Genomic DNA, 19,616 nt, shown 5'->3' with positions numbered 1-19,616 from the left:
CAAAACCTGAAAAAAAGGTTGTATTTTTGTTAGGTTGTCTATGCCAGTATTTATCTTGCTTACAGATATGACTGTATTATCGGATTAACCTGCTTGGGGATTCCTTGAAACACTTAAATGGCAAATCAACAGTAGTTCCAAGAAATTCAAACCGTTATTATTTCAAACAACATATTTTGTTTTCATCCAAACATACCCATTGTTTGGTTATGAAACATAAAACCTCTACAAGTTTCATCTTGCATGGGGGCTTAGCTACAGTTGTGGACTTGAAAACAAACACTGTACCTCATTGACTGAAGAAAATGTGCTACACTTTCAGGAGTAAGTCTTGTACTTGTAACATAGGGACTTTGATGACAGCAGAGACAGAGCAAACAGCCGCACAGTATAAAGTTGTGTGAGTGACACAAATAGATGAGGTGACCAGCATCCTGATGAAACGCAAACTTGAGTTTCTCATTCATAAAGGGGGAGTCAGGGGGCTGAGCGGTTAGTGAATCGGACTAGTAATCTGAAGGTTGCCGGTTCAGTTCCTGGCCGTGCCAAAAAATAATTATGTTGTGTCCTTGGGCAAGGCGCTTCACCCTACTTGCCTCGGGGGGAATGTCCCTGTACCTACTGTAAATCGCTCTGGATAAGAGCGTCTGCTAAATGACTAAATGTAATAAAGAAACGTTACAGATCTTTTTATGCCTATGTATTTTGTGAACACATTTTTATATGCTTATACATAATATATAAGCATCTAAGAACCAAAAATACTCACTGTTAATATTTAAGCTTAAATCTTTCTTATGACGGGGTTTTAGGGGACAGGGGTTTTTTTTTTTTACCATTCGTGTGCTATTGGTTTTGTTTGTCCCACTTGGTTCACTGTTCTGACGTCAGACCTAAACAAGAAGGACTGAAAGCTATTAGCCTGGTATTCGCTGTATATTTGTTTGAACTCATATTAAAATGTCTTCTCAAGATCTCTGGTAAGTAGAGTTTTAAATAAGCAAAGTGAATGTTAACTTCCTTACGAATGACAACCTCAAAAGTACATCGGAAAATCGCTGTCTCTTAAACACTATAGTAGGAGAGGACTATGCTACTAGCGTCCTCGTTAGCTGGCAATACAGTATTTCTCTGTGACCAGTATTAGAGAAGTAGCTAGAATGTTCATATCAAAAGCACAGAAAAGTAATTTGTGTCTTGGTGTAACGTTCTGTCTGCTAAATAATTTTCATTGGACAGTAGAATGCAAGGAAGAAGCTAAATTATTGTCGCATGATGGAAACTAAAGTCGGAGCTCAGTCAAGATCTTTATCTTGTGATTTAGATCAAGGCTAATACAAAACGAACCACGGGTCTCGACAGGCACAGAAAAACTCGGTGTCCGCTTTCAGGCAATAATAATATAAATAGATTCATTTATGACTCAGTACAAGTAGCCCTTTGCTAGCCTAATTCATTCTCAACTCGAAACCATAGACAATGTTGTGAAGGATGCAGCTTTTGTCGCTAAAACTTCAGCATAGCATAGCACAGCTCGCAATGCTTGAGTTCCAATCTTTGACTCCTTCAGTATTTTTATTTGATATTACCTTATCTTTTCTTCGAAACATAGTCTGAGTCTAATAACTATAGGACATGCCACATACTAGCCTGGCTTACTGGCATATTACATCTGTAGGTTACAGAACTATGATGCTACGTGCCGCCTCGCTCAAGAGATTGCAGAGAACATCCACGAGAGAAACCGGCAGCAAAGAACCGGAGGAAACCCTGCCAAGGTGGGTGACAATAACAAACGTGTTCACTGTCAACTATCTCCGACATTGTAATGCATGATATGAAGCCTTGATAGATGGACACCTGCATATAGAACTTGCTTTGTTATCCAGATCAACATGAGTCTGCGAGCGTCGCTACAGAAGCTGAAACAGAGCATCAGCCAGCTCAGAGAGGGCTTGCTCCGGGCCTCGTCCTCCCGACGCATGTATCCTTCTAATCACACAAATCACTGGTCATGAGACTAGTCGTGCAGGAAGCCACCAATAACTTTCACTTTGATCACAGTGCAGTTCCTCACAAATTCCAATAGATGGAAGTGTTTGCCAGCAAATCAGATCACGCGTTTCGCTACCCAGAATTACTTTGTTTTATTGTCTTTTTCTCTTAGACTTAACGATGCATGTTATCCTTGCTGTGTGTGTGGTTTTCAGGTCTTTCTTTGACCATTGGCTTGACCTTAACACGGCCCTCTCAGAATGCAGTCCGAAGCTGATCGAAGGCAGAACCTCGTTGACGACCTGGTCACCAGGGAGAAGCAACTCAACGCCACTTTCAAGGGTGACGTCACAGAACCCGAGCCCTCAAGGTATTTCACAAAATTAATCAGCGTCCTACTTGCACCCCCCCCCCCCCCCCTAGCCTTAGCAACCCTCCCTTTGTAGGTTGATGTCAGTGGAGCAGAACTGAGCGTCTGTCAGTGACTGACAGGGATGCGTGAAAGCTCATTCGTTCAGAAGACTATCTCTCCATATCAGGCATCCAATTAAACTGATGATTCTCTGCTGTGTCTCCGTGCAGAGGGGTCGAAGGATACACAGTCTGCTTTTGAGGATAAGTCACCGGTCACTGTCTTTGTGTGCAAAGTCTTTGGACTTCCGTGTGACCCTCATTTTGACCTCCTCTATCAATCGGAAGTTTGCTGCCGCTACGCCTTGGTGATCACACATTTGGAACCTCACAAATCTTGGACGCGCGCACACACACACATACACACACACACACACACACAGAGAGAGTCAGTCTGGTTAAAGAAGTGAGGGGAAAAGAAATGTGTGACCGGAGAGCTTAAAGAGTTTACAGTTTACCACTCTTCACTGAGCTCATATCCTCTTGTAGTGGATGAATCAAAGAGCTGGACCCCACTGGCTGTATCCTGTTTTGTGTATTATCCCTAATCGAACTGACAGATCCACACAGGAGTCTGAAAAACAGTCATTACCTGGAACTGGGGCTTGACCGGCCTAACACAGGTGGCTTGTTTTTTGACAGGAAGAGGGTTTTGCTGCGGTGTGGTTATGTGTGGAGTTCACCTCAGTGTACTTTGTGTGGAGACATTTTCGCGAACGAAGGTGAAATCCTTTCCCTCTACGCTCTTTTAATTTCTCCGGCTTTTTTGTGGGAGCACTACTCCTTTTTGTAGTGCATATGGCTTCCTTTATGGTGTCTGGTTTAGGTCATTTATTACTACATAAGCGCTGGGAAAGCTTTAATCTTTTATGAAACCCCCCACACACATTGCTGGCCTAGTCATAACTACGTTGGTGCTGGTAATCATGTGGTCTTCGCTCAAGTTTTCTCCCGCGAAAGTGTAATTTTGATATTAATGTGGTGGTTAGTTTGGTCGAGTAGGGGAAGAAGGGATTGTGGGTAGTATAGCTGACCCACAGTGTGTGGTCTTTGTGGTGGGGGTATTAGCTGTGCTTGGATAACCTAAGCTCTTCCATTTTGGGGGGGGGGTAGCGCTAGCGCAGAGGGGGCTTAACTTATTCCTGAAACAATACATTCAAGGCATTTTAGACTCAAAATTATTTGGCCCCCAAAAAAAGGACACCGCGCCTCACTTTGAAGGCTGAGTGCCCCCATGGCCCCCTCTGAACCCCCCCCCCGCCCACAATTTCCCCCCAATAACCCTCACCATTTACATTTTATCGGCCTGCAAAAAAAGTGGCAATTAGTTAAACATGTCCTGGTGGGAGTCCCGGCCCCTCCTCTCCAGAGGGCGGTGCGGTGCAGCCGCCCGGGGATGCGCCTGAGTGGCCTGGCGGTCCCGCTGGGTGGTTAATTGGATCAGCTTTAATCTTCACACGGCGGGGCCGAGGCCCGGAGGAAGTGGAGGGCTGCCACGTGGTGAGATAGTTACCAAACATGTCAGAGAGATTAGCGTCGACTGCCGACTCCCCCTCGTCTCCTTGGGAACTCGGTTTTAACTGCAGCGGCCTGTCGCGGGAGGGATGCGGGAGGCTTGCGCCGCGAGTCACCTGACCGCGCTGGGAGTCGCCTGACCCCGCCGCGAGTCACCTGAGCGCGCCGTCGTGCTTTCACAAGAGCTGTCGTCGACTTGAGCTCTTTTACCTGACCTTCTACCTTTTGGACACCAATTTGTTGGTTGACCCTGGCCTGTACATCAGTGCAAGACGATACAAAACAGTTCCTTGTCGCACCATCGTGCCAAATGCTTTTCACTGTCATTTCAATGGTGGGAAGTCATAAATGTGGTACTCTGCAGTCTTAAAAAAATAAAAATAAAATGATACTTACTCCTCCATAATCCACTCAGTCTCCACACTGTCTAAGGTTATGCTGGGACCTGACCTGGCGACGACTCTCCTATCGAGGGACAGGGATCGTCCCCGTCCCCCCCCTTCTATGCAGAGACCTCGAGGCCTCGCCGCAAGCCCTCCTTGGGGTTGGCCTCTCAGCTTTTTCCCATTACCAGAGGAATAGCTTGGAAACCGCACGACAGTGTTTTAGCACAACACAACCCCGAGTCTCATCATCCACTGCTATGTCGGAGCGAAACCCTGCCGCGACCTTGAGGCCTGGTCTTGATTAGCTTGCGCCGCCGCGTACATGCCAAACAAGCCAACCTCAAGGTTGCATTCAATGTCTACAAATGCAGTGCTTCCTCATTAGAAAAGTAAAGACGGAATGGGTAAATAAATAATCATTCACTGACTTGAAGGGCTTGTAAGGGGAGGTGGGGGGGGGGGGGGGGTATTTGTTATTGTACAGTACAAGTCCGTAAGCCAACGGTAGAGATTTGGGGAAAAGAACATGAGTTCTACAGATGTGCAAGCCACAGCGATTGTTTGCGACACGCGTGTTTAGCGTCCATACTTCATGTTGCTAGCAGGCCTGCCATGTTTATTTGCGTAGCTGAGTGTTAGCGATCGGCATCCGTCGCGCTGGCTCGCGTTCGGCCCCGGACCGCTGACTGACAGGAGGACCCCCGCGGCGTCTGATGTTCCCTGACGTGCTGACGTCACCGTCCCGTGTGGCGTCTCCACAGGTCGACGTTGATGTCGGGAGGCGCTGGCGGCGCCGGCGGTGGGGCGGCGAACCCGTGGCTCGTCAACGAGCCAGAGGAGACCCGGGGGCTGAGCTTCGGAGACATCAAGCAGCAGCAGCAGAGCATTATTCAAGGTGAGGGGGACAGCTGGGGGGCACCTGGGAATTGTGGGACAACCTTGGGGGGGGGCTGGCGTTTCCACAGACTCCGCTGCGAGAAAGCCTACTTGGCAGGACTGTGGCCGTTCCTGACACAGAGGTGAGCTCCCCTGATGTAAGCCTACCGAGCACAGCCACGTGATAACTCACGTCCCAGCCGACAAGGAGTGCCCTGCGTTTTCCATTTTCGAAATGGTTCCCGCGTGGATCGGAGCGTCCAGGCCGCAGTTTACCTGACTCCACATGACGCTCCTTTGCTCTGTCTCCCTCATGGCTCCGCTCGCAGTCTGGCTATTGTCAAGGTTGGACCGAGGAATTCATGTTAAGACAGTGAAACCAAACCACATCGAGGTTTTCTTCAACCCCTGTGGGGTTCTGTGGAGTGGTAATAGTCCAGACCAGACCTGTGGTCACCCAGATTCCTGTGCTGGCGTGTGTCAAACATATACAGGCAAATATCGAAGCTAAGTTCGATCCTCCTCTCGCCAAAGTATTTGAACATAGTAAGACTGCCCAAATGTATCTTTTTCTTTCAAAAGCTTAGACGAATGCTAAGGCACTGCATCACGCTGTGTTCCAGAAAGCTGTCCCTTCAACACTCATCTGTGTTCAGCTGTGCCTCTTTGCACCCTGGCCCGCTGCAGTTAGAATCTTACAATAACACAAGTCCGTCTGAGTGGGGTAAAGTGCTGCTAGATGACTCACATGTGGCACACCGTGAGCCGCTGCAAGCCCAACAGCCTGACATCCCCAGTCCCCGAATGGTTGTCCTGTGACATCACAGTGCAAGAAATTGCTCCCGGCTTACAATGGGCTCAGTACCGACTATTGTTTTTAGTCGTTTTTTTTATTTTTTTTACACAGCTGCTAAATTGAAAGATTTCTTTTGAGTGGGTACGTTTATCTTTAAGGTGATTGATTATTAGATGTTTGTGACTTGACTCTGCGTTCACAGCATGATGGTAACCCCTCCCTCCCTCCCCTCCCTCTTTTTTTCCCATACTGGTTCCCTACAGTCCAGGACGCTGGTTTGGATGCGTTGGCAGAAGTCATCAGCAGACAGAAGCTGATGGGCCGGGAGATTGGTAACGAGCTGGATGAGCAGAATGGTGAGTGTGTGTGCGTGGGTGTGTGTGTGTGTGTGTGTTGTAACATCTGATGGAGGAGAGGATATGGAAACGTTTCCAACAAGAAGTTCCACTCGCACGCCCAGCCCCTCACCACCGTGTGAAATCAATCAGACAAGCACACAGTAATGGAAAGAGAATCGCTTCGGCGTCGGGTCACGTGACCCGCTGGACAGGACCCCCTTAACCACCTCGGTCAGAGAGAGCGTGACCTCATCTCGAGGTCGCCACGACAACGTCCTGCTTTCCCCGGTGTTTGGGAATCGGTGCGGCCGTCATCTGCCGCACAGAGGAACGTGAGCGCCCGGCCGCCCGCTGCTTTAATGCATTGTGGTAAGAGCAAGTGCCTGGAGCCCTGAAATCCAATCTGCTCTGAGGTAATGGGACGGTTTCCCATAAATAACTCCATCACAGCAAGCCAGAGTGTATCACCTCCCTCAGACTCTGCCGACACAGGCACTCGAGACGGAGTCTTTGCCGGGGTTGGTCATTCGTCTCCCCCGAAAGAAGTATTAGATCAGTATTCCCGCTAATGCGGTTCTTGTCAGAACACACACTCATACCTGAGCTGTTCACTCTCACACGCACGCACACACACACACACACACGCGCTCTTGCATGTGCAGAGTGAGAGTTCCTGGAATTTGAACTGTAATGGGTGTAATTAAGTAATTAAAAAGCCATCATTATAAACTGCACTTTGAGTCGAACAAAATGAGTCGGAGGAGTTCTGCTTGGGTCCTGTTGGTTTGCCTTGTCAGAGAAGCGACAATAGTCAAAGGACAACCAGACGAGGAACAAGACGGGCCGAATAGTGTCATTCTCCGTGAGCGCAGCGGAGTAATCAGTCCCCTAAAGGAATGCAGGACTGAGAGTTCATTAGTTCCTACTTGCTGTTCTTGGCTTGGTGGAGGTGCACCACAATGCCACAGTCCCTGGAGCACTGTCATTAGCGGGTCGTTGGGCTAAATTGTGCTTTTCTTTCTCCTGCGCGGGCAGCGAAAGAAAAGTGGTGACATGATTGGTGTTTCCCCCCCTAAAGAGCTGAGATTCTCGTCCAACGGAAGTCAAGTCCTGCATCTGGATGGATCTGGAGGAGGAAGGGGGAGTTGGCCAATCATCTGGATGGATCTGGAGGAGGAAGGGGGAGTTGGCCAATCGTTGTATATCCCAGTGGCGTATAGTGGCTCACTATACTATCCTTTATTAAATCTGACGACTGAGCGGTTCGTCCAAAGTGTTTTTTGAAGTTGTGCTCACATGAATATTCATAGGCTGCGTTGAATAAAACGTCTGTTGGTCTACGAGGAGCTGTTCCAAAGCATGTGCGGCTTCGGTCCTCAGAGGACCACGACAAATTCGGAGGTTACGCAAACGAATGACCTTGGAAACAAATGAGATTCCCTTCTGCTGGGAATTCCAGACTATTGGCCAACGTGGGCCTCCTCTGATCTCCAATGAGAAGGAGGGAGTGAGAGAGAGCGAGAGAGAGCGAGAGAGAGCGAGAGAGAGAGAGAGAGAGAGAGAGAGTGGCTTTGCTTGATTGCTTTTGCCCATTCTCCTCTCCTGTTTCCTTTATTGAGCTGGCAAAGGACTGTTGCCCTCACACTCACTCCATCTTCTCATCTTTTTCAACGCGCAAAGTCAGTTTTTCCAATAGCAAGGGTCCCAACTGGCGACTTGCGAGCCTTAAATGAGAATAGGAGCGGTGCATGGAGAAACGTACGAGCGGTGGAATGGCACCTTCAGTTCAAACAGGAAGTGACTTTTGCTCTTCTCATGTACGGTTCCCCAGAATGGTGATTTTTTTTATTATAATTTTTTTGCTTTTACATTTTATTGTTTTTAAGGCCAAGAGTTAAGCCAGAGGGAAACCCGACCTCTCGTCAATACGAGTTTTAGGAAAGGGCACATTACTCCACCTGCGTATTTAGGACTCGCTATTGGCAATTCCCAACACAATAGCCTGCATACGATATCATAGCACTGTAGGTCAGGTCACTATACAAACCTGGAGAGAGCCTGCATATCAGAGTACATAGTAGGTCAAGACTCAATAGGTAGTATAAACCTGTCCTGCGAGTCTTGGAGAGAGGTGATAAAAGTTGAGGAAGATGGAGGTGGGGGTGGGGCCCCCTCAGAGAACCTTTCCAACACCTCACATCTGACCCCTCTCCACCGGCTCCCCGCCGAAATTTACAGCCCGGCTTCGAGTTCGCAAGGCCCTCTGATGCCGGGCCATTACTCACCAGTCCTCTGGGCTCTAGTCTTCCTCTTCTCCTTCTCCTCCTCCTCGCGGTGAGTTATGTGGAAGATGGCAGCTCCCCCTAAGTGTGGGACAGGTGGAAAAAGAGAATATATCACGCAGGGCCCGAGCGCTGAGCCAGACCGACTTCAAACAGTGCTAGCCTGCTGATTGTCGAGGCTCTTGAAGTTCCCAGGCTTGATTTAGGGGTGTTGGTGCCCCACGGGGCCTGTCAAGGGGAGCTTAAAGGGCTACAGCATTAGCATGAGTCTATTGGAGCCCCTGCTTGAGTAGGCCATGCCATAGTGAAGAGTCCACACACCACCATAGGCATTTCAGGAATGTGGATTCCGCGTTTTGAAGCATTTCAATCCTTTGCATTACAGTTCGGTATACCTTAATACATACGCTAGACTTGGAGTTGTGCTCGATGTGGTACAGAGCACTCTTATGAGGCGCCAAGGTTCGTTGAATGTTTTCTGCAAACTCTGAATTCACGGAATAGAACCTGGAATGTGTTTTTTCTTCCAGCGTCGTACTTAAATTACTGGAATCACAGCGAAGGACAGCTTTGTAGGTGCTGCATTTCTTACTTGTATTAAATGACAAAACCGACGACGTGAAAAGTAACAGGATAGGATAATGCCGTCGGAGCGACAGGAAAAATTGATTTTAAAGTTCTAAAGAGGCGAAAGGCAAGCCTCCTCGTCGGTTCTGACAATTGGTGCTTAACCTTGCCGTCCTTTCGAGTGTTCTGTTTTTCCATCTTTTAGGGTTCTCCCCCTCCCCCTCCCTCTTCCTCAATCCCACACGGTACCGTAGGCGCTGTTTTCCTATAAATAGATTAGGCTGCTAGTGATGTGGCTGCGCAGCGAGGCCCTGACCTGAGTGCAGTGAAGGTTGCAGCAGGCTCCTTTTCAGGAAGTGACTTCGGCTCAGGTCGACAGTGGATGTGACCCCGCTCAAGCGACGGAAAATAATCCGAGGTCCCCCCCTCGCCCCCCTCCTCCCCTCCTCCCCTGGTCGACGATGGCTCGTTATGGACAGTAAGGCAGAACTGAGGAAGCTGCCTTCCTGATTCGCTGTTAGAGCACCTGACATGCATGCCCATGTGGAAAGTTTGCCATCTCCGAAAGGGGAATCGTAATCCCATTCCGTGCGTCCCGTACCGTATTGTGTGCTGGGCGCTGTCAACGGACATTTTCACGTTTCTACAATGACGTGGCCAGACAATCTTGTTTTCATTTCCAAATTCAATGTGGCAGAGAATAGCCCTCGGAGTGTAAGTAAAATGTCCTACATCAACAAAACGACGGGGGGGTTTTTTGCCGTTAGAATCAACCTTGTTTGACTTTATTGGTGTTGATGTTTCTCAGATTCGAAACTGTAACAATGACATCAGCGCCTGTCAGAGGCTTGTGGCTTATGAGTGACAGACAGACAGGCAGTCAGTCTTGTTAAAAGTTTTCAACTTTTTAGGGGTTTAAACTTTAATAGTCTCGGTGGCTAGCCTCAAGGCTCTGCTATGGGAAGTATCCTTAGAAAGACGTTGAAAGAAACTTTTAAAGACGACTTTCCATCAAACCCCCACACATCGGTTAGTCCGAACATGGAGAAAGGGAGGCTTTTATTTCCATGTCTGCTTATTGCAAGCTCCATTAGGAATCAAGCCTCGCTCGGCTTGGTCTGATCAAATGAATGGAGGAGTTCATCTCTTTTCCACTCGCTCTCTGGTCGTTAGATGTTATTTAATCAACAGGACTTTCCAGCTAAGAGTCGGCCTTCCGAGCTTCCCTTCACACATAAACCTTTCAGAGGAGTTAGTCACCGGCGTTGGGGTTTGTTCCGTGTTCTTTCCTCCAACTCCATCTTTATTTTATAAATAGACCCACGGGCTTGAGAACGGTCCGGCGAATCGGATCGCACATCGAATATCCCCGGCCCCGTGACCTGTCGCTGTCCTGCCCCGGTTCTTGTTTTGATAATAACAGTCACGGGCGGGTTTCACTGTTGCTAGGCAACCCGTATCTTTGCTTTTTTTGTGTGTTTTTTTTTTTTTTTTTTGGAGGAGGAGGAGGAGGAGACAATGTTTTGTTCAAAGTGAGCTCATGCCGGACGGAAAGAAACACAACTTGATTGAGATTAAGACCTTCTGGAAAGGCGTCTGTGGTCAAAACCCCAAAGGGAAGGCCGCTTTTAACTGATACATCGGATCTCACCCAAGTCAAACATTATGTCTCACACTCGCAAACAGCGTGATATTGACTCATTCTCCACATTATAACTGGGTCCCGGTCGGATGTGCAGGGTTCTGAGAGGTGTCCGTGGACAACAATGAAACCAAGTTCATCTATTAGCCACAGAAGTGGAACTTCACTTTACTTCATCGACTGACCTTCAGCCCAGGAGATAAACACAGTCTTCCATACCGCGCAGTCTTTCACACCGTAACGGGGGACTGGCATGGGAACTCAATGATTACTGTGTTTCTCGCTAATAATTAGGTCATTGATTGGCTCCTACTTCAGCAGAGGTTGTACTGTTCCTGCTAATGACTTCCAAATAAACAGCGGCCGGTGACATCAGCAGTGTGACGGCCCACCGTGGAGAACAGAGCCCTCGACTTGGTCACACTTAAGAGGAACAGTCCGACGAGCAAATAAACACCGCTAATAGTTCTGGTGCTCGACGGCAAAGGGTGGGTTCGTGGATTGATTTATCGTTCCTCGGATTCGCCCGGTCTGCCGTCGAGGGTGGAAGCACTGCATTTTTGGGTGTGGCACGCGACGTACGGAAATGTGATGTCGTCAGAGAGGAGGCTCAGTCTTGTGTCACTGGGAAATGGATGCGGGCCAAAGGGAAGGACTGGAACAGCGGCTGGTGTTTTGACACACTTTTATCTCCTCCATTTTGAAACAGCTCAATTTCCCTGACGTGTAGAGGTCCATTCATGTAAATACAACACGGCACAGCTGACCGAACATTGTGTTCTTTGGATGTACGAAGTTAATTGCTACTGCTTCTGTTTTCCACTTGCTCTCATTCGTTCGTTGAAAGGTCATAATGAAGCATACTTCACTAATCTACTTATATTAATACTTACTTATCAAATGTAACCGACATTCACTCTAAAATGCTTTCCTCACAGACCGATTTGATCTGAATTGGGAAAGGCTTTTTCTATTCTTTCTTCCTCCTGTACATTGGCAGTCACTGACCATGTCCTTATTTGGTCTTCCAGGAAGTCCGATGCTTTTCAAGTCACGGCTGATATTTTGACACCCCTGTGCTCTCATAGTCTGTGTTGAATGACCGAATTCGGTGATTGTGACTCTCTGTGTTCTGAGTCAAATGGAAAGATCTTTTGTGACGAGCCCTGGGATCCTACCAGCTTGTCGACTCATAGGTTTCAAGCATACTTTCTAGACGCACGATTGGTCGAGAGGACAGCTGTTTCTTCACGGCCCGTCTATTCAATGTCTGATTGACAAAAGGCACATTTCCTTTTCAGCGTCGTACTCATCTTACCGTCATCCCTCAGCCACAAAAAGAAGACTTGTCAAGCGAGTGTACATTTCAACTTGCTGGAAAGGCAAGGGAACAGCCCATGCCTACTCTCCCCACTAAAGCAGAATGTATTTGCCACGAACAACTCTTCCCTGTGATAGAGCGGCTGATTCTAAGTTTAATAACATTAAAGCAGCATCCTACTGATCTGGGCCAGGGCACGATCAATCATGAACCGTCTCCCCCTCGTTCCATTACTCCACCGGCGTCCTCTTCAGGCGTTTGTCTCCAGCCAGACCTCTGTGCCGCTCCTGGCGGTGTGAAAACGGAGGAGCTAACAATGACGCGAAGGGTGGATTCGGGTCACGCCTGCGACCGCGGGGGGTGATGAATGGCTCCCCGTCAGGGGCAGCGAGCTCATTTGCATGCGGCGACTCAAAAGGGGTCCCGTCCGAAGGTGGCTTCATCAATCAAGTCCTCTCTTGCTTTACCTCTCAGCGGGACTGATGCACTCTTTTGAGTTCAGATGTCGTTTTTTTTTTTTTTTTACAGGGCTTCGGTTTGTTGCGCCGATTTGAGGAATGACAGTCGAGGCCTTCATTTGTAAAGGGGCTGTCAAGCGTCGCCGGGCGGACGGTTCAGTCGGGCTCCTCCGGGGCTCCTTTTGCGAGGGGTTTCTGACGGAGAAGCGAAGGGGTCAGGGTGACAATAAAAGTGAATGACAACTGGATGTTAGAGCTCGGTGGCGTGCATAATTCATGTGCTAAGGAGTTTACAATGATCCATAACGGTGGAGATAAACAAGGCCTTTTCTCTTTACCGCTCAAAGCCGGGGGAATGACTTTGCTGTGGTGTCGCACCTCAACCAGCGAGTGATGTGAACCGAGAAGATATTGAGTATGCGAGTCCCTCAACTACTATGAGTAGTGGGAAGTGTATATGAAAGCCACATATACTAAATGTTTCCTTATGTGGTTCTCCTGGCTGGAGGCCAGAAGGCTGAACCCAGTCGCACACCCTGCTGGGTTATTTAGCGAGGGCAGAAAACCAGCTTGGTCATATCTGGCATCGATCAACGCTTCCCCACATGTTAGGGGCATTAGTCGTGTTTTGTTTTTGATATAGTGTCACTGTTGCGCCCATCTCACGGCCTGCTTGTAAGTCAAATGGAGAATCTGCAGGATCATCCCAGGGCTGATGGCAGCTCATGGGCTCCGTGCAATCCCTTGTTTTTCAGTGCGCACGTGTAACTGTTCAACTCCTGCTACAGTTCCGTTAAAGAGGTGGACGTTTCTTTCGTGTCTTTTGTCTCTCAGAGTTAGGAGGAAGGCAGCTATAGTTCTTCGATGGTTAAATCATCCCCCCCCCATCAGATTTTCCCCCCATAGATGCCATGAAGCATCTGTGAGGTAGGCCGAAGCAGTACTAAGTTTTACCCTTCCCCATTGCTGGATTCTTCTTCATGAAAAGGACAAGTGTCTGAAAATAGAACCATTTTGACAGTTTGATTCTGCAAAAAAATGTTTATTGGCGCCAACAGTGTCAGCAGTCCCAGGGCAGACAGGCGGCAGGTGGTGGCACATTCACGACAGCGGCTGATAGCAGCGTGTGGATATAAGACCTGATCATTTGCAGCTGAATATGAATGAGATGACGGATTAAGAGAGAGAGCTGTTTTCAAAACACGCCAAAGGAATGAAGCGCCTTGCACCGGCGGTTAACCATTTTGAAACGTTTCATTTATCCTTTTAAGAACGTGTCGGAGCTTCTAATAAGTTGGTTCTCTCCACCGAAGAGTAGAAATTATGTTTGGGAGAGTTGATGGTTTTATCAGAAAACAGTCCTACTTGTTTACCTAGTTAGAAATCTTTTTCTTCTTAGGTAAGGGATTTCAGGGCTGGCTGCCACAGTTCTCTGTGGATCAAATGACCCTGAGTCTGCAAAGAGAACGGTGGAGCAAAGCTTTTCTGTGGCAATTTGTGCTTCAAATGGCTAAACAAAACCCCTCCATCACAAGGCTATTCAACTCCCGTATCTCACATTTAGCTCAGCGTTTCTAACAACACAACCTTCGGTAAACAATTAGAAGTGCACATCTCGTCCCTGATCCTTCTTTTTTGTCAGCAATTAAGTAAGCAGAGCTATATCAGATAGCTGAGAGTCCCAGGTTTTAGAGATGGAAAAAGACTTGATAGAATAGTTGATAGCCTCTGAATGATTTAAAAGGGGTTATTGGGACTCACTCGCACGCCCGCCATCTCAGCCTTCGACACAGCTTCTCGACAAGTTATTAACGGGGGAATGAAGACCACCCAATGCCCTTTAGGCGTGGCGAAAGTGCGGGGCGAGGTGGATACTCTGAGCAGGCACACGCGTGCTGTCTCGCTCTCAAGAAGACGCAGCGGCAGCCGGCCGGGGAAGACCCCGTCGTCTTGGACCGAGGTGTCGCCCTGCCCTAGCTCATCTGCACCTCATATGTTTTCTTGCCGTGGCCCCAGATCACAACCAGATGTCCTCAAAACACACACACACACAGAGAGGGAGAGAGGGAGAGACAGAGGAGAGGAGAAACGGAGGAGAGGAGAAACGGAGGGAGGGAGAGGCTGCCTCTAGCAATAACACATAGATAGCCAGACAGTGACATGCTCTTTCTCAACCTATTAGCTGGGCACTTTATCCTTGGCGGGAAAAAAAACCTGTTGAATATAAAATAACATTTGTATCTAAGGAGATAAACAAATGATATCGCTGGCTCTTCTCCACCTCTTCAGAGTTTTGTTGTTTTGATGTTGTTTGGTGGTGAGACAATTCCTGGAAATGCACATTATTGGATTGTGTTGCTGAGAGTTTGGGCTCATGACCGTGCCTTAGAGTAATCCATCTCCTTAAAGTGTCTTAGCTGACATTAAGAGGGACTTAGCCGGCATTATGGGTTTACAGTGGTTGTTCTCAGACCACATACATGCCAGTATCGTGGCATTGGTCTGATAATCACTCACACTTCAGTGACAGGATTGAGCCATTGTTTTCTATGCAAGCCGAAATTGGACTTCAATAAAAGCATGAATGTGGAAAAGTGTTTTTGAATTGTTCCCTTTATTTTATTTCGATTTTTTGGAAAATGCGGTCATCGTCGCCTACAAAGAATCTTGATGAAAACACATACCAACACTGAACAGTAACCTTAACGGTGCTTTTGCTATATTTGATCAGCATTGGGAGTTTGCTGAAGTGAAAACTGGAATGTTCCGGAGTGTCTGCATTGTCCGTTCTGCTACCTGGGTGTTCTGTCCTTATTACTTCACTAGTGCTACTCGTAAATGAAGGAGTTACGGCTATTATGATTGTGTTCACATACTCATGTCACCACGTTACCTGTTTTGTTTTGTTTTTTTTTGCCGGAAAGTTTCCTTACGTCTGTGGTATGCGTATAATTTTACGCCAAAATGGCCTCAACATCTTCGCATCGCTGCGTCACTCTCCCCTGGAGAACTTCCCTCGCACGCCGCCCCGCTGAGGGAAAGTGTGTTTGCCATGTGTGGTGGGACAGGCTGCAGCGCTAGCTGGCAGCTCCCTAGGAAGAGGCCAAAGGATTCCCTGAGCACCTCGAAGTGGAGCAAAAGCTCGGCTGCCCCACCTGGGGGCCTCGCTGGCTAACCTGAGTGACGGCAGGAACAAGTCTCCCACTCTGTTGACTTAGCGGTTAGGAACCCAGCTGCAACGTAATCGAGGTCCCCCCGGGGGTAACGCCTCCCCTCCCCCCCCCTCTCTACCCCCACGCACACAGGCCCTCCAGGGCAGCGCGGGTCATCCCCACGTAATGACTGGAACGACTTACTTAGCAGTACCCTTCCCTGACGTGGACCCCCACTCCAACGAGCGGCGGGGGGGGGAAAGATCACCCCTTCGTCTGAGGAGAGGGATTCCCCCCCCCCCCGTGGGCGGGAGGTGGGGAGGGCACAGGCCATGTTTGTGGCACATGGGGCCCAGGCCGGCCGGCTGCACCGTGGCTTTCGTGGTAGGGTCGCGGCGAACGCGAGGAGGAACCGAGGCCCCGCCGCCCCCGGTCGAGAGGGAGGTGACGGAGCCGCCTATGACCTCACCGCAGGACCCTGAGCGAGGGCCGCAGAGCGTACGCCCGGGGGGAGCGGAGATACACCGTGTAATAGCGCTGAGGCGAGGGAGCCTGGAGGATCGCTCATTTTCCACTGATTTAATGCACCAGGCGAGTCAGGAGAGTCAGGGAGGTGGAGGAGGCAGTCGGAGAACACAGCAGGGACCCATTACAAGCCGTTCCTCACAGCTAATGCAGAGAGAGAGAGAGAGAGAGAGAGAGAGAGAGAGAGACTACATGTTCCAATTGAGTAATGCTTCATTAGCATTAGCGTCTATGGCTGAGCTCTTTGAAGTGCGACATTCCATAGGGGAACACACGGAGGATGTGATCGAGGGCTCTCAGTCATCAGTCTCTCACTGGGAACCAGTGCCTTTAACAGCTTAACGGGTCTGTGGAGAATGAAAGCGGTCCTCCTTTATTACCCATTTAATATACAGGCTAAACTTCTTCTTTCTTTCTTTTTTTGTCCCACCCCCCCCCCCCCACCGCCACCCAACCTGACCTTTGATATTGCATAGATAATTGGAGTCATGTAGCGTAGCTCCTCTCCCGAGTTTCTGAAGTCATCCATTTCGATGAGTCACTTGCCTCGGTCATCAGGTTTTTAAACGACATGAGCGATGGCTATCATGTGTAATATTTGGGCTAGCGACTCCGATCCCCATCGGCGACGAACGGCAGTGAAACGCTGTAATCGTATTTCTCAATTGAAGCAGATGAGAACATGGCCAATGGGACTTTTGTCTACCAAGGAACAAAGGAGTTCTTTTTTCATTTTATATATAAAAAAAAAATGGAAGGCTTTGTGTCCAGTCTATTTGATCTATCATCTGATGGTCTCCTCCTTTTGTGAAACGGATCCTCTGAATACACAGATTAAGCGGAATGTCCGCCGGCTTCAAACCCAGACTTTGCCTCGCAAATGAGGCCCCCTTTCAGGCTGTCACGTCGAGTGCGTGTGCCGCCGTTCGTCTTATGTGCGTCGCACGTCTCAGATCTGCTACGCTTGAATAAACACGCCCCTGAGAGAGAGGGAGAGAACCCTCTTTTGATCTGCTATCGAATCATTCTCATCTGTTTTGGGCTTTAATACCATTGACCGTTATAGTCCGGTTTGCTGTGGTGACGTCTCCTACCCACGGTCGATGTGCTTGCTAATGTAAAAAAAAGAGCCAGAGAGGTTTTTGAAGGATACTTACTAGGTTTTGATACGACACACAGCAGTGATTTATACTCGCGTCGAGAATCGGCTTCACGATGTCGCAATTTGTCAAACGCTCAACAATTTCTCATTGCGACATCGTGAAGCCGATTCTCGACGCGAGTATAAATCACCGCTGAGCGTCTGGAGGACCTGTTATTCTATCTAAGATAACAACATCATCTGCATGTCCATGTGGATTGGCTTGTGTGAAGAGGGCTGGGGGTCATTGGCTGGGGCTCCAGATAGAAGGGTGGCTGATACTGGCTGGGGGAAGAGGACAAAGTCCTTACAGATACATCAGAGGGCCAGGCCGACACTTATCTTACCTCTCTTATTTCTTTCTTTCCTCCCTCCCTCTCTACCTCTTTCTGTGCCAGCCGCTGGGCCAAAACTGCAACTTTGATGTGATGGAGTGACTGATAATGAAGTTCAACCACTTCAGGTCACATGACATAGTTCAATAGGTGGATTCTGCCTTGAGATCTGTGGGGTTTCGGTACCGTGACATGCAATGCGTGAGACCGGTTGAATTTTCAAGCCGTGGCCTTACAATGTCGTTTTGATTCTCAGCTCATTTGCCCTGATGTAAGGCTGATGTTTCCTGTCACGGCTGTGCTCAGCCCGGGCTGTCGTTGAGACACCTCACCACTAGTGGGCAGTAGAGATGTCAGCTCAGACTGTCCTGAAGAACTTGTGGGTTCTGCTTTCATTCTTTCGATCATTTTTGTTGCTGTTGGTGTTTTGCGTGTTTGGCATTTCGATTTGTTGAATGACTACGGAGGCTTCCCTCATCATAAACGATCACCACCTCCTCATCGTGTGTTTTGGGTGAGAAAGAGCGGGCGGGGTGGCAGCCAATCAGGATACCCCGTGTGTGTGTGTTTGTGTGTGTGTGTGTGCGAGCTCTGCGTACTGGAGGGTTTCTCATTGCTCCGTGCTTGTGTGTTGATGGTGGCTACAACACCATTGCACAGCTGGCGGTCTAGTTTCCTCTGTAGATGGGAAGTTGTTTCAGGCACACGGATGCCATACCATTTGTTCTGGCATAGATTTGAACAGCACAAATAGCCTCCCAAGACACACACGCACACACCACTTATGTTTTGTTTTTTTCTTTTTCTTATTTCTCCTCTCTTCTTTTTTTTAAAGAAAAGTCTTTATGCCACCTTGAAACCCCTCTCTGTCTCGATGCTGAGTGAGAGTTCTAGCTACAGTGTGAAGTCTCCTCAGGCACCACAATAACCAGTTCCCATCATCTCAACGAACATGAGTCGGACGACATCCGTCAAACGCTCAAGCACTATACTAGCACTGCAGTCCTGGGGGATGACTTGATGATTTGCCGTTATCTTATCTTTTTCAAGCAATTAATATCAACCTTGTGACTGTGTAAGCTACTCAGACACGATCAAAACCTTGAACTTAGTTCACAATACTGATGAAGTGTACTGGATATTGGTTTATGAACTGAGTTTCAGGACTTAGAGCCCCACAATGATGTGTCAGGCCCCATTCTAAAGGGCATTCATGCGAAGTGCATGACCCCAAGACGACTCCCATGCCCGGACCTTTTCAATCTCTGACCCAGCTCCAACCTCCCAGGTCGCGTTCGAATCCAAAGAGACCCGTGCTAAATTGGGCATGAGGCAGAAAGCGCATTTATCCACCCAGACCCAAAGCTGAAATGTGTATACTTTTTTTTACGTTGCCACATTCCTCAGGGTTTGAATGGAGATAAACAACAGCTGGATTTGGAATCTTCTTTCCATTCCGGAACGTTTCCGTCCTGGCTCACCCGGCTCCTCTGTTCCTCTCCAGTTGTCGTTGGGATGAGATCAATATGATGACTCTTCTCCTTCACTCTGGGCCCGTCGGAAGCGGCTCACATCCGGTGGTGGAATAGTGTGTGTGTGCGCATTTATGTTCACAGTTAAACAGGGTTTGGCGTGCAGATCAAAGTCTCTCCATAACTCTGAACAGTCAGTCAGTCAGCATATTGCCGGGAAGCTGGCTAACCTCCTCACAGTAGTGAACCTTTTTAGTTGATGAGGGAGGATAAATTAGTCCAGATTTGTTTTGTTAGTGAAAAATCGCAACATTGCCGCCTTTGGTTGTGTTTACACATCACTGTGACAACACCAACAGGGTCTTTTTGCTCAACAGTACTTGTGTCCCGTGACAAAGTGAAGA

The 19,616-nt window shown here is 48.5% G+C and overlaps 1 protein-coding gene across 1 annotated transcript in view; it reads left to right on the top strand.

The window, feature by feature from the left end:
* Positions 1-879: 879 nt before the first annotated feature.
* The window catches only part of stx8 (syntaxin 8), a 32,673-nt gene continuing 13,936 nt past the window's right edge, over positions 880-19,616 (top strand). The window contains exons 1-6 of the mRNA XM_067259608.1: positions 880-980; positions 1,679-1,778; positions 1,890-1,984; positions 2,255-2,365; positions 5,069-5,202; positions 6,243-6,335. Coding sequence (XP_067115709.1) covers positions 961-980; positions 1,679-1,778; positions 1,890-1,984; positions 2,255-2,365; positions 5,069-5,202; positions 6,243-6,335 — 553 coding nt within the window. The 5' untranslated portion in view covers positions 880-960. The remainder of the gene's footprint in view (positions 981-1,678; positions 1,779-1,889; positions 1,985-2,254; positions 2,366-5,068; positions 5,203-6,242; positions 6,336-19,616) is intronic.

Source organism: Osmerus mordax, chromosome 21 (assembly GCF_038355195.1).
Source record: "Osmerus mordax isolate fOsmMor3 chromosome 21, fOsmMor3.pri, whole genome shotgun sequence".
NCBI lineage: Eukaryota > Metazoa > Chordata > Actinopteri > Osmeriformes > Osmeridae > Osmerus > Osmerus mordax.
Note: the sequence above shows the minus strand (reverse complement) of the source record. Positions and strands in the feature narration are given on the sequence as shown.